Here is a 14467-nt window from a genome sequence, read left to right on the forward strand (position 1 = left end):
CTTAACCTGAACCTTAACACTGACCTATCCCTGACCTTAACCCTGACCTTAACCCTGACCTTAACCTGAACCTTAACCCTGACCTATCCCTGACCCTAACCTAACCCTGAGCCTAACCTGAACCTTAACCCTGACCTTAACCCTGACCTTAACCTTTACCCTGACTATAGCATTATCACTGACCTTAACCCTGACCTATCCCTGACCTTAACCCTGACTACATTATTATCACTGACCTTAACCCTGACCTTAACCTTAACCCTGACTATAGCATTAACCCTGACTATAGCATTAACCCTGACGATAGCATCATCACTGACCTTAACCCTGACTATAGCATTATCACTGACCTTAACCTTAACCCTGACTATAGCATTATCCCTGACCAGATGCCCTTTGGGCTCGTCGTCACGTCAATGATACATTATTATGGAAACGAAGGACAAAGTCGTTGTTTGAATTAAATAAAATTATTTGAATAATTAGCACTTTTACCATTACCTCTCACTGGTGAGGACCAACAACCCTAACCCTAACCCTGACCCTGACCTTAACCTTAACCCTGACCTTAACCCTGACCTTAACCCTGACCTTAACCCTGACCTTAACCCTGACCTTAATCCTGACCTTAACCCTGACCTTAACCCTGACCTTAACCCTGACTACAGCATTATCACTGACCTTAACCCTGACCTTAACCCTGACCGTAACCCTGACCGTAACCCTGACCTTAACCCTCACCTTAACCCTGACCTTAACCCTGACCTTAACCCTGACCTTAACCCTGACCTTAACCCTGACCTTAACCTTGACCTACTCCAGGTACAACAAGCAGCAGCTGAGCAGGATCTACCCTAAGGGCACGCGGGTCGACTCCTCCAACTACATCCCTCAGCTGTTCTGGAACGCCGGCTGTCAGCTGGTGGCTCTCAACTTCCAGACTATAGGTGAGCTCTCCCTCTCTCTCTCTCCCTCCCTCTATCCTTCCTCTACCTCTCCCTCTCTCTCTCCCTCTATCCTCCCTCTCCCTCTATCCTCCCTCTCCCTCCCTCTATCCTCCCTCTCCCTCTCTCTCTCCCTCTATCCTCCCTCTATCCTCCTTCTCTCTCTCTCTCTCCCTCTCTCTCTCCCTCTATCCTCCCTCTCTCTCCCTCTATCCTCCCTCTATCCTCCCTCTCCCTCCCTCTATCCTCCCTCTCCCTCTCTCTCTCCCTCTATCCTCCCTATATCCTCCCTCTGTCCTCCTTCTCTCTCTCTCCCTCCCTCTATCCTCCCTCTACCTCTCTCTCTCCTCCCTCTCTCTCCCTCTATCCTCCCTCTCCCTCTCTATCCTCTCTCCCTTCCTCTCTCTCTATCCTCCCTCTCCTTCTCTCGCTCCATCCTTCCTCTCTTTTTCTATCCTCCCTCTCTCCCTCTTTCTCCAGACCTCCCTCTATCCTCCCTCTCCCTCTCCCTCTATCCTCCCTCTATCCTCCCTCTCCCTCCCTCTATCCTCCCTCTCCCTCTCTCTCTCCCTCTATCCTCCCTCTATCCTCCCTCTCTCCTCCCTCTCTCTCCCTCTATCCTCCCTCTCCCTCTCTATCCTCTCTCTCCCTTCCTCTCTCTCTCTATCCTCCCTCTCCTTCTCTCGCTCCATCCTTCCTCTCTTTTTCTATCCTCCCTCTCTCCCTCTTTCTCCAGACCTCCCTCTATCCTCCCTCTCTTTCCCTCTCTCTCTCCAGACCTCCCTATGCAGCTGAACTTGGGGATGTTTGAGTACAATGGTAAGAGTGGTTATAGACTGAAACCAGAGTTTATGAGACGACCAGACAAGCACTTTGACCCGTTCACTGAGAGCACAGTAGACGGCATTGTGGCCAGCACGCTCTCAGTCAAGGTAAGAACAACCCTAACCCTAACCCTAACCTCAACCCTAACCCTAACACCAACCCTAACACCAACCCTAACCCTAACACCAAGCCCACCCCTAGCCCTAGCCCTAACCCTAACACCAACCCTAACCCTAACACCAAGCCCACCCCTAGCCCTAACACCAACCCTAACCCTAACACCAAGCCCACCCCTAGCCCTAACACCAACCCTAACCCTAGCCCTAACCCTAGCCCTAACACTCTAGCCCAACACCAACACCAAGCCCACCCCTAGCCCTAACCCTAGCCCTAACCCTAGCCCTAACCCTAACTCTAACCCTAACACCAAGCCCTAACCCTAGCCCTAGCCCTAACCCTAGCCCTAACCATAGCCCTAACCCTAGCCCTAACCCTAATCCTAGCCCTAGCCCTAGCCCTAACCCTAACCCTAGCCCTAGCCCTAACCCTAGCCCCAACCCTAGCCCTAACCCTAACCCTAGCCCTAACCCTAGCCCTAACCCTCTAGCCCTAACCCTAGCCCTAACCCTAACCCTAGCCCTAACCCTCTAGCCCTAGCCCTAGCCCTAACCCTAACCCTAGCCCTAACCCTAGCCCTAACCCTCTAGCCCTAGCCCTAGCCCTAACCCTAACCCTAACCCTAAACCCTCTAGCCCTAACCCTAACACTAACACTCTAGCCCTAGCCCTAACGCTAGCCCTAGTCCTAACCCTAACCCTAGCCCTAACCCTAGCCCTAACCCTAGCCCTAACCCTCTAGCCCTAGCCCTAGCCCTAGCCCTAACCCTAGCCCTAACCCTCTAGCCCAACACTACACATAAACGTGTCAGTTTGTCTGACCTTCTCTCTCTCAGATCATCTCTGGCCAGTTCCTGAGTGACAGGAAGGTGGGGGTGTACGTAGAGTTGGACATGTTCGGCCTGCCTGTCGACACACGAAGGAAGGCCCTGAAGACCAAGACGTCTCCTAGCAACGCCATCAACCCTGTCTGGGACGAGGAACCAATCGTCTTCAAGAAGGTGTGGCTCTAGAATACCAGGATGTAACGGCCCGGTAGTTAGGCTCATCTTCCTGTGGTAATAAGAGGTGTTATAGCTGTACACATGTGACGTGTAATAACAGGTGTTATAACTGTATACATGTGTAATAACAGGTGTTATAACTGTATACATGTGTAATAACAGGTGTTATAACTGTATACATGTGTAATAACAGGTGTTATAACTGTATACATGTGTAATAACAGGTGTTATAGCTGTACACATGTGTAATAACAGGTGTTATAACTGTATACATGTGTAATAACAGGTGTTATAACTGTAAACATTTCTAATGTTTTAAAAAGCGTTCATAGAAATATCGGATCTTCTATCCTAAGTTTCTCTATCCTAGGTTTCTCTTTATATCCTAGATTTCTCTTTATATCCTAGGTTTCTCTTTATATCCTAGGTTTCTCTTTATATCCTAGGTTTCTCTTTATATCCTAGGTTTCCCTTTATATCCTAGGTTTCCCTTTATATCCTAGGTTTCTCTATCCTAGGTTTCCCTCTATATCCTAGCTTTCTCTATCCTAGATTTCCCTTTATATCCTAGGTTTCTCTTTATATCCTAGGTTTCTCTTTATATCCTAGGTTTCTCTTTATATCCTAGGTTTCTCTTTATATCCTAGGTTTCTCTAACCCTAACCCAACCCTAACCCTAACCCAACCCCAACCCTAACCCAACCCTAACCCTAACTCTAACCCTAACCCACCCCTAACTCTAACCCTAACCCTAACCCTAACCCTAACTCTAACCCTAACCCACCCCTAACTCTAACCCTAACCCTAACCCAACCCCAACCCTAACCCAACCCAACCCCAACCCTAACTCTAACCCATTCCTAACTCTAACCCAACCCTAACCCTAACTGTGCTCCTGTGTTGTAACAGGTGGTGCTCCCCACCTTGTCATCTCTGAGAATCGCAGCGTTTGAAGAGGGAGGAAAGTTCATAGGTCACCGTATAATTCCTGTTTCAGCAATTCGGCCAGGTGAGATTTACCCTTTCCTACAGAGATGGGTTGAGATGGGTTTATAGAACCGTGTTCTATCTGTTCTGTTTCTATCCCTCACCCTACCTGTTCTATCCCTATCTCTACCCCCTACCTGTCCTGTTTCCTCTCTACCTGTCCTGGTTCCTCTCTCTACCTGTCCTGGTTCCTCTCTCTACCTGTCCTGGTTCCTCTCTCTACCTGTCCTGGTTCCTCTCCCTACCTGTCCTGGTTCCTCTCTACCTGTCCTGGTTCCTCTCTACCTGTCCTGGTTCCTCTCTCCACCTGTCCTGGTTCCTCTCTCTACCTGTCCTGTTCCTCTCTACCTGTCCTGGTTCCTCTCTACCTGTCCTGGTTCCTCTCTACCTGTCCTGGTTCCTCTCTCTACCTGTCCTGGTTCCTCTCTCTGCCTGTCCTGGTTCCTCTCTCTACCTGTCCTGGTTCCTCTCTCTACCTGTCCTGGTTCCTCTCTACCTGTCCTGGTTCCTCTCTCTACCTGTCCTGGTCCCTCTCTACCTGTCCTGGTTCCTCTCTCTACCTGTCCTGGTTCCTCTCTCTACCTGTCCTGGTTCCTCTCTCTACCTGTCCTGGTTCCTCTCTCTACCTGTCCTGGTTCCTCTCTCTACCTGTCCTGTTCCTCTCTCTACCTGTCCTGGTTCCTCTCTCTACCTGTCCTGGTTCCTCTCTCTACCTGTCCTGGTTCCTCTCTCTACCTGTCCTGGTTCCTCTCTCTACCTGTCCTGGTTCCTCTCTACCTGTCCTGGTTCCTCTCTCTACCTGTCCTGGTTCCTCTCTCTACCTGTCCTGTTCCTCTCTCTACCTGTCCTGGTTCCTCTCTCTACCTGTCCTGGTTCCTCTCTCTACCTGTCCTGGTTCCTCTCTCTACCTGTCCTGGTTCCTCTCTCTACCTGTCCTGGTTCCTCTCTCTACCTGTCCTGGTTCCTCTCTACCTGTCCTGGTTCCTCTCTACCTGTCCTGGTCCCTCTCTCTACCTGTTCTGGTTCCTCTCTCTACCTGTCCTGGTTCCTCACCCTGCCTGTCCTGGTTCCTGTCTAGGATATCGTTACATCGGCCTGAGGAATGAGAAGAACCATTGTCTGATGTTGCCGGCTGTGTTTGTCTACATCCAGGTGAAGGATTATGTCCCAGACACCTTCGCAGGTGACGTACACACTTGACTACAATTTTTTTGTAAATTGATTTAACCATGGTCGGTCCCATTGACATTGGGACAAAAAAACAGCATAATTATGAATGAATGAATGAATGGTCTTTATTGTCATTGATATAGTGCAGGTACCAAACAACGAAATTTGGGAGGGGGGGCTCCCCTGGTGCTAGGAAAAAAAAACTAAAAAACAAGAAGGGAAAGGAGCTGGTTTACATAAATAAAGGCTATGTACACTATCCACTATACTATACTAATTACACAATAAAACAACACCAGATCAACAAACAACAGAAAATAGACAAAATACAATTTCATCAGAGCAATAGGATAAAACAATGGGACTTTAATATAAAATATAAAACAGGAGCAAGAACGATATGAATAAATAGAATAAAATAATGAGACTTTCATACAAAACAGGGGCAAGAACAATACGAGGCTGATTCCAAGTTACTCACAAGGTTTTTAAATGTTCCAAGATAACACCCTTTAGGTGATACAGGCATGTCCAACCCCACTGGGGTCTCTGACCCTGACCCTAACCCTGACCTCTGACCCTGTAGACGTGATCGAGGCGCTGTCCAACCCCATCCGCCATGTGAGCCTCCTGGAGCAGCGTGCCCACCAGCTGGCTGCTCTCACCCTGGAGGACCCTGACCCCGCCAGGGAGGTGACCCTGACCCCTAACCCTGACCCTGACCCTAACCCCTAACCCCTAACCCTGACCCCGCCAGGGAGGTGACCCTGGCCCTGACCCCGCCAGGGAGGTGACCCTGGCCCTGACCCCGCCAGGGAGGTGACCCTGGCCCTGACCCCACCAGGGAGGTGACCCTGACCCTGACCCCTGACCCCTGACCCTAACCCTAACCCTGACCCTAACCCTGACCCCTAACCCTGGAGGACCCTGACCCCGCCAGGGAAGTGACCCTGACCCTGACCCCTAACCCTGACCCTCACCCCTAACCCCTAACCCTGACCCTGACTCCTAACCCTGACCCTGACCCCTAACCCTCACCCCTAACCCTGACCCTAACCCTAACCCTGACCCCTAACCCTGACCCCGCCAGGGAGGTGACCCTAACCCTGACCCTAACCCCTAACCCTAACCCCTAACCCCTAACCCCTAACCCCTAACCCTAACCCTAACCCTGACCCTAACCCCTATCCCTAACCCTTAACCCTGACCCTAACCCTAACCCTGACCCTAACCCTGACCCTAACCCCTAATCCTAACCCCTAACCCTGACCCTCACCCCTAACCCTGACCCACACCCCTAACCCTAACCCCTAACCCTGACCCTAACCCCTAACCCTGACCCTAACCCCTAACCCTAACCCCTAACCCTGACCCTAACCCCTAACCCTGACCCTAACCCTGACCCTAACCCCTAACCCTAACCCCTGACCCTCACCCCTAACCCCTAACCCTGACCCTACTCCTGACCCTGACTCTATCCCTGACTTTCTATCTGTGTGTGTTGTTGTGTTGAGGTGGAGGTTCGTTCTGAGCAGCCCGCTGAGCTGAAGGCTGACATCAGACCAGAGAGCGGCCTCAGCCCCGCCCACACTGGCTTCAGCCCCGCCCACACTGCACTCAGCCCCGCCCACACTGCTCTAAGCCCCGCACACACTGCCACACCAAAGACTGCAGCAGCTACACAGCAGCCTCCGATTACAGGTACACCTAACCCTGACCCTGACCATGACCTTAAACCCTAACCCTGACCCTCACCCTGAACCTAACCCTGACCCTGACCCTAACCCTGACCTTAACCCCTATCCCTGACCCTCATCCTGACCCTCACCCTGACCCTAACCCTGACCTTAACCCCTAACCCCTAACCCTGACCCTAATCCTGATCTTAACCCCTAACCCTGACCTTAACCCTTAACCCCTAACACCTAACCCTGACCCTAACCCTGATCTTAACTCCTAACTCCTAACCCAGGAGTGTGTGAGGACATACTAACCCTAACCCATGATGGCAAGAATGTGTTACTATGACAGTACTAAACTAAAAACAAGAGGGGCCTTCTCCAAAGCAGCCCTTAGGCTCTGGAATAGTTTCCCCCTCCACATCAGATCCGCCCAGAGCATTGAGGCTTTTAAAAAACTAGCTAAAACACATCTCTTCTCCCTGGCCTTTGACCTGAGGTGAGCCTGCCTCCCGACACTGCACTCTTTGCTATTTTATTTGTATTGCACCTTGCTTTTAGTGTATTTGATCTATTTTAACTGTTTTTATCTTATTTTATCTTGTTTTTCTCTTTTACCAGTGTTTTATCTTTTTATCTGTTAAGCACTTTGGGCGGCCATTTGTCGTTGTAAATTTGTGCTATATAAATAAACGTTACTTACTTACAGGAGTGTGTTACTATGACATGAGGTAGTAAGGGTTAGGGTTAGGGTTAGGGTTAGGGTTAGGGTTACTATGACATGAGTTTTGTTTTTCAGAACAAACCAAACCAGCACCCAAGACTGAAGACATGGTTCAGAGCGTTATGATTGGTCAGTGATGTCTGTGCAGTCTTCTTGCTGTGTGTCCTAGTCCTGTTGTGGTCCTGTTGTGGTCCTGTTTGGTCATGTGGTCCTGTTGTGGTCATGTTGTGGTCATGTTGTGTTGTGGTCATGTTGTGGTCATGTTATGTTGTGGTAAGAGGCAGGGGCGGCGCTAGGGGGTGGCTACTGGGGCTCAAGCCCCGGATGTTTTCTGAAAAGCCCCGAATGTTTTACTTAAAAAAAAAAAAAAAAAAAAAAAAAAAAAAACTTGAGTAACGTGCAGTACCGGAGTCCAACAGAGAGGCAGCAGCTGCGCGACATTAGCCTGCGTACTGCGTAGCCTGCCCTGCCCTGAAGAAGAAGTGATCTCAATCAGTGCCTGACTTGCAAAATTGTAAGGATGGATATCCCAAAGTTGTTTTCAACAAAACAAGCGCCAAGAACTGTTGCAGCAGCAGTATCAGCAGCAAGAATGACATCACCAGCAGTGATGACATATATGATGTTTCAGGTTTGTGAATCTTATTAGAAAGGTGACTGACTCACTGACACTACTTTTCCGGTTTGCTGATGCTAGCTGGCTATCATAACATAACGTTATGTTATAATGAAAATGAAACATAGCAAGGTACTGTTACGGTACATGGTAAGAAATCAAACAAAGGATAATACTTATACAAATAAAGTGAATAACAGGCTGATAGTCTTTGATATCTGCACTCTGGTTGACTGAGTAACAAGTGAAAAAGAATGATGTAACGTTAATGTTACAGCTAGTAAACATGGAGTAACCACATTAAGTATGCCCTTATGGTAGTATGTATGTATACAGAACATGACTCAAATCGATCCTAAGATGTAACGCTAACTAACTAAGTTTGTTTAATGTCCCAGGGGGGATTTGATTTCACAGTACTATACACAGGCCAACAATACATGTAATATATCGTCATATAACACAGGACAAGACTCTAAATACAATATAAGTGGTGAGCACAGAGTCTGCCCTGATATACATACTGTAACATAACTAGCCTCAGCCCATCAATTATGTAATTCTATACAAATATAAATGATGGTGACTGACAGGGGGAGCTACGTGTGCTGACCTCCCTCTGTGCCCAGAACCACCACAATTAGTTTGCTTCATTAAAGGGTGTGAATGTATATGTGTTCTCCAGTGCCTTTTGTCCGCTTTAAGGTGGTGGTAAGTTGAAGGTTGAAGGCAAAATTTTCCGGCGCGCTCCGCGCGCACATTACATTCTCCCTCTGGGCTAAGCCCCGGATCTCCTACGATCCTAAATCCGCCCCTGGTAAGAGGTAAAAAAAAAGAGGTACAATATTACATATCCACTGTCTTCCTAGCCTAAAGGTCTCAGAAATAACAACAGATTTGGAAGAGACACTGTCTAAAAATCCACAAAGACACAAAGCGACTCATGTTACACTTGGGAGACTTAAGCCTGGTACACATAAAGATTTTCTAAATCTCAACAGATGTTTTATCTTAGAGAGACCCCACACATGAAGATAAAAAATCATGGATTGAACAGTTTTGATCGTATTGTGTGTGATGTGCTCCGATATTCCCGATACAGCACAGCACATACATAAAGATCTGATCTACGACAGTCTAGAGTCTCGTTCCCCAAGCCAGAAATCTCACGTGATCAGGGTAGTAGTACCCTGACTGACCTGTAGAGGGCAGCCATGTGCGACAGGAGAAATAATGTGCCGAAGAACGAAAAGAAGAAGTCAGCTCGCTTCTTGATTGGCTACATTCCATCGACGTCACAATCGGACTCGGGAGTCAGCCACACACAAGAGGATTTTTGATCGTAACTTTTCAAAAGACTTGACAAGCTTGAGATTGAAACATTCGTCTATGGACCGAGGTAACTTCGAATTCAGCCGGCTCCGAAGCCCACTTGGCCCTCTGGTGCGTGCACACTTAAAGGGCTGAAAGGTATTGACCACTGGAACATTGAAACATGGAACATGTTGTGATCATGTTGTGGTTGTGTAGGTATTGTGGTGACCACCACATAGACCCGGTAAACACACCACCCAGACAGGAGACAACACAACGCTAAAGTTACAAAAACCAAACGCATTTATTTAGAAAAAAGAAGAGTTATGAAGAGAGCAAAAAAAGGTCCAACTAAAACTCGCCTCCGGGCGACTAACGGTGGAACTTAAGATGCCTCTAGGGGCAAAAGGGTGGACTTGGTTCCTCTCGGGGGGACACTCTGGTGTCCTGTCTCCGAGCTCCAGGGGGTATTTGGGCAGAGGGGCTGGTCGCTCCGCTATCGGCAGGCGGGCTCGCGCTCTCCCTACTCCCGGCTCTCTCCTCACTGTGGGGAACAAGACAAACAATTAACCCCACCAGGCATTGATATATTCCGCCGTACCACGGCCCTCACCCATACGCGTGTGGTCGCGTAGCCTCTCTCTCTTTCTGACGCCTCCGCCTCTTTTCACTCCTCCACCTGTTCGCGTCGCAGGTGTTCCGTATTCCCGTAACGAGCCCTCGACCTGATGGAGTGATGTGCACCAGCCGGGTGTGTTGGGCGTAGCCCCCGTCAATTACGCTGCCTCTTTGTCTAAGCGGCCGCTGTCCAGGGTGCCAGGTTTACCTGGGGCTGCGTGCGGGTCACCACAGTATGGAGGTCAGTCTGGAGGGTCTACTGCAGAAGAAGGTGTTTGTGGTCATGTTGTGGTCATGTTGTGGTCATGTTGTGGTCATGTTGTGGTCATGTTGTGGTCATGTTGTGGTCATGTTGTGGTCATGTTGTGGTTGTGTAGGTATGGAGGAGGTCAGTCTGGAGGGTCTACAGCAGATGAAGGTGTTTGTGGTCATGTTGTGGTCATGTTGTGGTCATGTTGTGGTCAAGTTGTGGTTGTGTAGGTATGGAGGAGGTCAGTCTGGAGGGTCTAAAGCAGATGAAGGTGTTTGTGGTCATGTTGTGGTCATGTTGTGGTCATGTTGTGGTCATGTTGTGGTTGTGTAGGTATGGAGGAGGTCAGTCTGGAGGGTCTACAGCAGATGAAGGTGGTCGTCCGCCAGCAGAAGAAGCAGCAGAAGGAGATGAAGGAGCTGCTGAAGAAACACCTGAGGAAGACGTCCGCCCAGGTAACCAAACCCTGACTAACCCTGACTAACCCTGATTAACCCTGACTAACCCTGACTAACCCTGACTAACCCTGACTAACCCTGACTAACCCTGACTAACCCTGACTAACCCTGACTAACCCTGATTAACCCTGATTAACCCTGATTAACCCTAACTAACCCTGACTAACCCTGACTAACCCTAACTAACCCTAACTAACCCTGACTAACCCTGACTAACCCTGACTAACCTTGACTAACCCTAACTAACCCTGACTAACCCTGACTAACCCTGACTAACCCTGACTAACCCTGATTAACCCTAACTAACCCTAACTAACCCTGACTAACCCTGACTAACCCTGATTAACCCTGACTAACCCTGATTAACCCTAACTAACCCTAACTAACCCTGACTAACCCTGACTAACCCTGATTAACCCTGACTAACCCTAACTAACCCTGACTAACCCTGACTAACCCTGACTAACCCTGACTAACCCTGACTAACCCTGATTAACCCTGACTAACCCTAACTAACCCTAACTAACCCTGACTAACCCTGACTAACCCTGATTAACCCAGACTAACCCTGACTAACCCTAACTAACCCTGACTAACCCTGACTTACCCTAACTAACCCTAACTAACCCTGACTAACCCTGACTAACCCTAACTAACCCTGACTAACCCTGACTAACCCTGACTAACCCTGACTAACCCTGACTAACCCTGACTAACCCTGATTAACCCTGACTAACCCTGACTAACCCTGACTAACCCTAACTAACCCTGACTAACCCTGACTAACCCTGACTAACCCTGACTAACCCTGATTAACCCTGACTAACCCTGACTAAGCCTGACTAACCCTAACTAACCCTAACTAACCCTGACTAACCCTGACTAACCCTAACTAACCCTGACTAACCCTGACTAACCCTGACTAACCCTGACTAACCCTAACTAACCCTGACTAACCCTGACTAACCCTGACTAACCCTGACTAACCCTGACTAACCCTGATTAACCCTGACTAACCCTGACTAACCCTAACTAACCCTAACTAACCCTGACTAACCCTGACTAACCCTAACTAACCCTGACTAACCCTGACTAACCCTAACTAACCCTAACTAACCGTGACTAACCCTGACTAACCCTGACTAACCCTGACTAACCCTGACTAACCCTGATTAACCCTGACTAACCCTGACTAACCCTGACTAACCCTGACTAACCCTGACTAACCCTGACTAACCCTGACTAACCTTAACTAACCCTAACTAACCCTAACTAACCCTGACTAACCCTGACTAACCCTGACTAACCCTGATTAACCCTGACTAACCCTGACTAACCCTGACTAACCCTGACTAACCCTGACTAACCCTGACTAACCCTGACTAACCCTGACTAACCCTGACTAACCCTAACTAACCCTGACTAACCCTAACTAACCCTGACTAACCCTGATTAACCCTGACTAACCCTGACTAACCCTAACTAACCCTGACTAACCCTGATTAACCCTGACTAACCCTGACTAACCCTAACTAACCCTGACTAACCCTGATTAACCCTGACTAACCCTAACTAACCCTGACTAACCCTAACTAACCCTGATTAACCCTGACTAACCCTAACTAACCCTGACTAACCCTGATTAACCCTGACTAACCCTGATTAACCCTGACTAACCCTGACTAACCCTAACTAACCCTAACTAACCCTGACTAACCCTGACTAACCCTGATTAACCCTGACTAACCCTGACTAACCCTAACTAACCCTGACTAACCCTGACTAACCCTGACTAACCCTAACTAACCCTGACTAACCCTGACTAACCCTGATTAACCCTGACTAACCCTGACTAACCCTGACTAACCCTGATTAACCCTGACTAACCCTGACTAACCCTGATTAACCCTGACTAACCCTGACTAACCCTGACTAACCCTAACTAACCCTGACTAACCCTGATTAACCCTGATTAACCCTGACTAACCCTGACTAACCCTGATTAACCCTGACTAACCCTGACTAACCCTGACTAACCCTGATTAACCCTGATTAACCCTGACTAACCCTGACTAACCCTGACTAACCCTGACTAACCCTGACTAACCCTGATTAACCCTGACTAACCCTGACTAACCCTGACTAACCCTGACTAACCCTGACTAACCCTAACTAACCCTGACTAACCCTGATTAACCCTGACTAACCCTGATTAACCCTGACTAACCCTGACTAACCCTGACTAACCCTGATTAACCCTGACTAACCCTGACTAACCCTGACTAACCCTGACTAACCCTGACTAACCCTGACTAACCCTGATTAACCCTGACTAACCCTGACTAACCCTGACTAACCCTGACTAACCCTGACTAACCCTGATTAACCCTGACTAACCCTGACTAACCCTGACTAACCCTGACTAACCCTGACTAACCCTGACTAACCCTAACTAACCCTGACTAACCCTGACTAACCCTGACTAACCCTGACTAACCCTGACTAACCCTGACTAACCCTGACTAACCCTGATTAACCCTGACTAACCCTGACTAACCCTGATTAACCCTGATTAACCCTGACTAACCCTGACTAACCCTGACTAACCCTAACTAACCCTGACTAACCCTGATTAACCCTGACTAACCCTGATTAACCCTGACTAACCCTGACTAACCCTGATTAACCCTGACTAACCCTGATTAACCCTGACTAACCCTGACTAACCCTGACTAACCCTGATTAACCCTGACTAACCCTGACTAACCCTAACTAACCCTGACTAACCCTGACTAACCCTGACTAAACCTAACTAACCCTGACTAACCCTGACTAACCCTGACTAACCCTGATTAACCCTAACTAACCCTGACTAACCCTAACTAACCCTGACTAACCCTGACTAACCCTGACTAACCCTGACTAACCCTAAACCTAACTAACCCTGACTAACCCTAACTAACCCTAACTAACCCTAATTAACCCTAACTAACCCCAACTAACCCTAACTAACCCTGACTAACCCTGACTAAGCCTAACTAACCCTAACTAACCCTAACTAACCCTGACTAACCCTGATTAACCCTAAACCTAACTAACCCTGACTAACCCTGACTAACCCTGACTAACCCTGATTAACCCTAAACCTAACTAACCCTAACTAACCCTAACTAACCCTAACTAACCCTGACTAACCCTGACCAACCCTGACTAACCCTAACTAACCCTAACTAACCCTGACTAACCCTGACTAACCCTAACTAACCCTAACTAACCCTGACTAACCCTAACTAACCCTGACCAACCCTGACTAACCCTGACTAACCCTAACTAACCCTAACTAACCCTGACTAACCCTAACTAACCAAACCCTAACTAACCCTGACTAACCCTAACTAACCCTAACTAACCCTGACTAACCCTGACTAACCCTAACTAACCCTAACTAACCCTGACTAACCCTAACTAACCCTAACTAACCCTGACTAACCCTAACTAACCCTAACTAACCAAACCCTAACTAACCCTGACTAACCCTAACTAACCCTAAATAACCCTGACTAACCCTAACTACCCCTAAATAACCCTGACTAACCCTGACTAACCCTAACCAACCCTTACTAACCCTAACTAACCCTAACTAACCCTGACTAACCCTGACTAACCCTGACTAACCCTGACTAACCCTAACTAACCCTAACTAACCCTAACTAACCATGACTAACCCTAACTAACCCTGACTAACCCTGACTAACCCTGACT

The 14467-nt window shown here is 48.4% G+C and overlaps 1 protein-coding gene across 1 annotated transcript in view; it reads left to right on the forward strand.

Annotated features, from left to right (window-relative positions):
• plcb1 (phospholipase C beta 1) overlaps positions 1 to 14467 on the forward strand; it is a gene marked incomplete at both ends in the record, with an annotated part of 33753 nt that overhangs the window by 18203 nt on the left and 1083 nt on the right. The window contains 9 exons of the mRNA XM_080539861.1: positions 823 to 947; positions 1722 to 1876; positions 2722 to 2886; positions 3799 to 3898; positions 4955 to 5059; positions 5633 to 5739; positions 6561 to 6747; positions 10375 to 10473; positions 10581 to 10702. Coding sequence (XP_080395987.1) covers positions 823 to 947; positions 1722 to 1876; positions 2722 to 2886; positions 3799 to 3898; positions 4955 to 5059; positions 5633 to 5739; positions 6561 to 6747; positions 10375 to 10473; positions 10581 to 10702 — 1165 coding nt within the window. The remainder of the gene's footprint in view (positions 1 to 822; positions 948 to 1721; positions 1877 to 2721; positions 2887 to 3798; positions 3899 to 4954; positions 5060 to 5632; positions 5740 to 6560; positions 6748 to 10374; positions 10474 to 10580; positions 10703 to 14467) is intronic.

The sequence above is a fragment of the Nansenia antarctica genome, assembly GCF_963989245.1.
Source record: "Nansenia antarctica genome assembly, chromosome: 9".
NCBI classification, from domain to species: Eukaryota; Metazoa; Chordata; class Actinopteri; order Argentiniformes; family Microstomatidae; genus Nansenia; species Nansenia antarctica.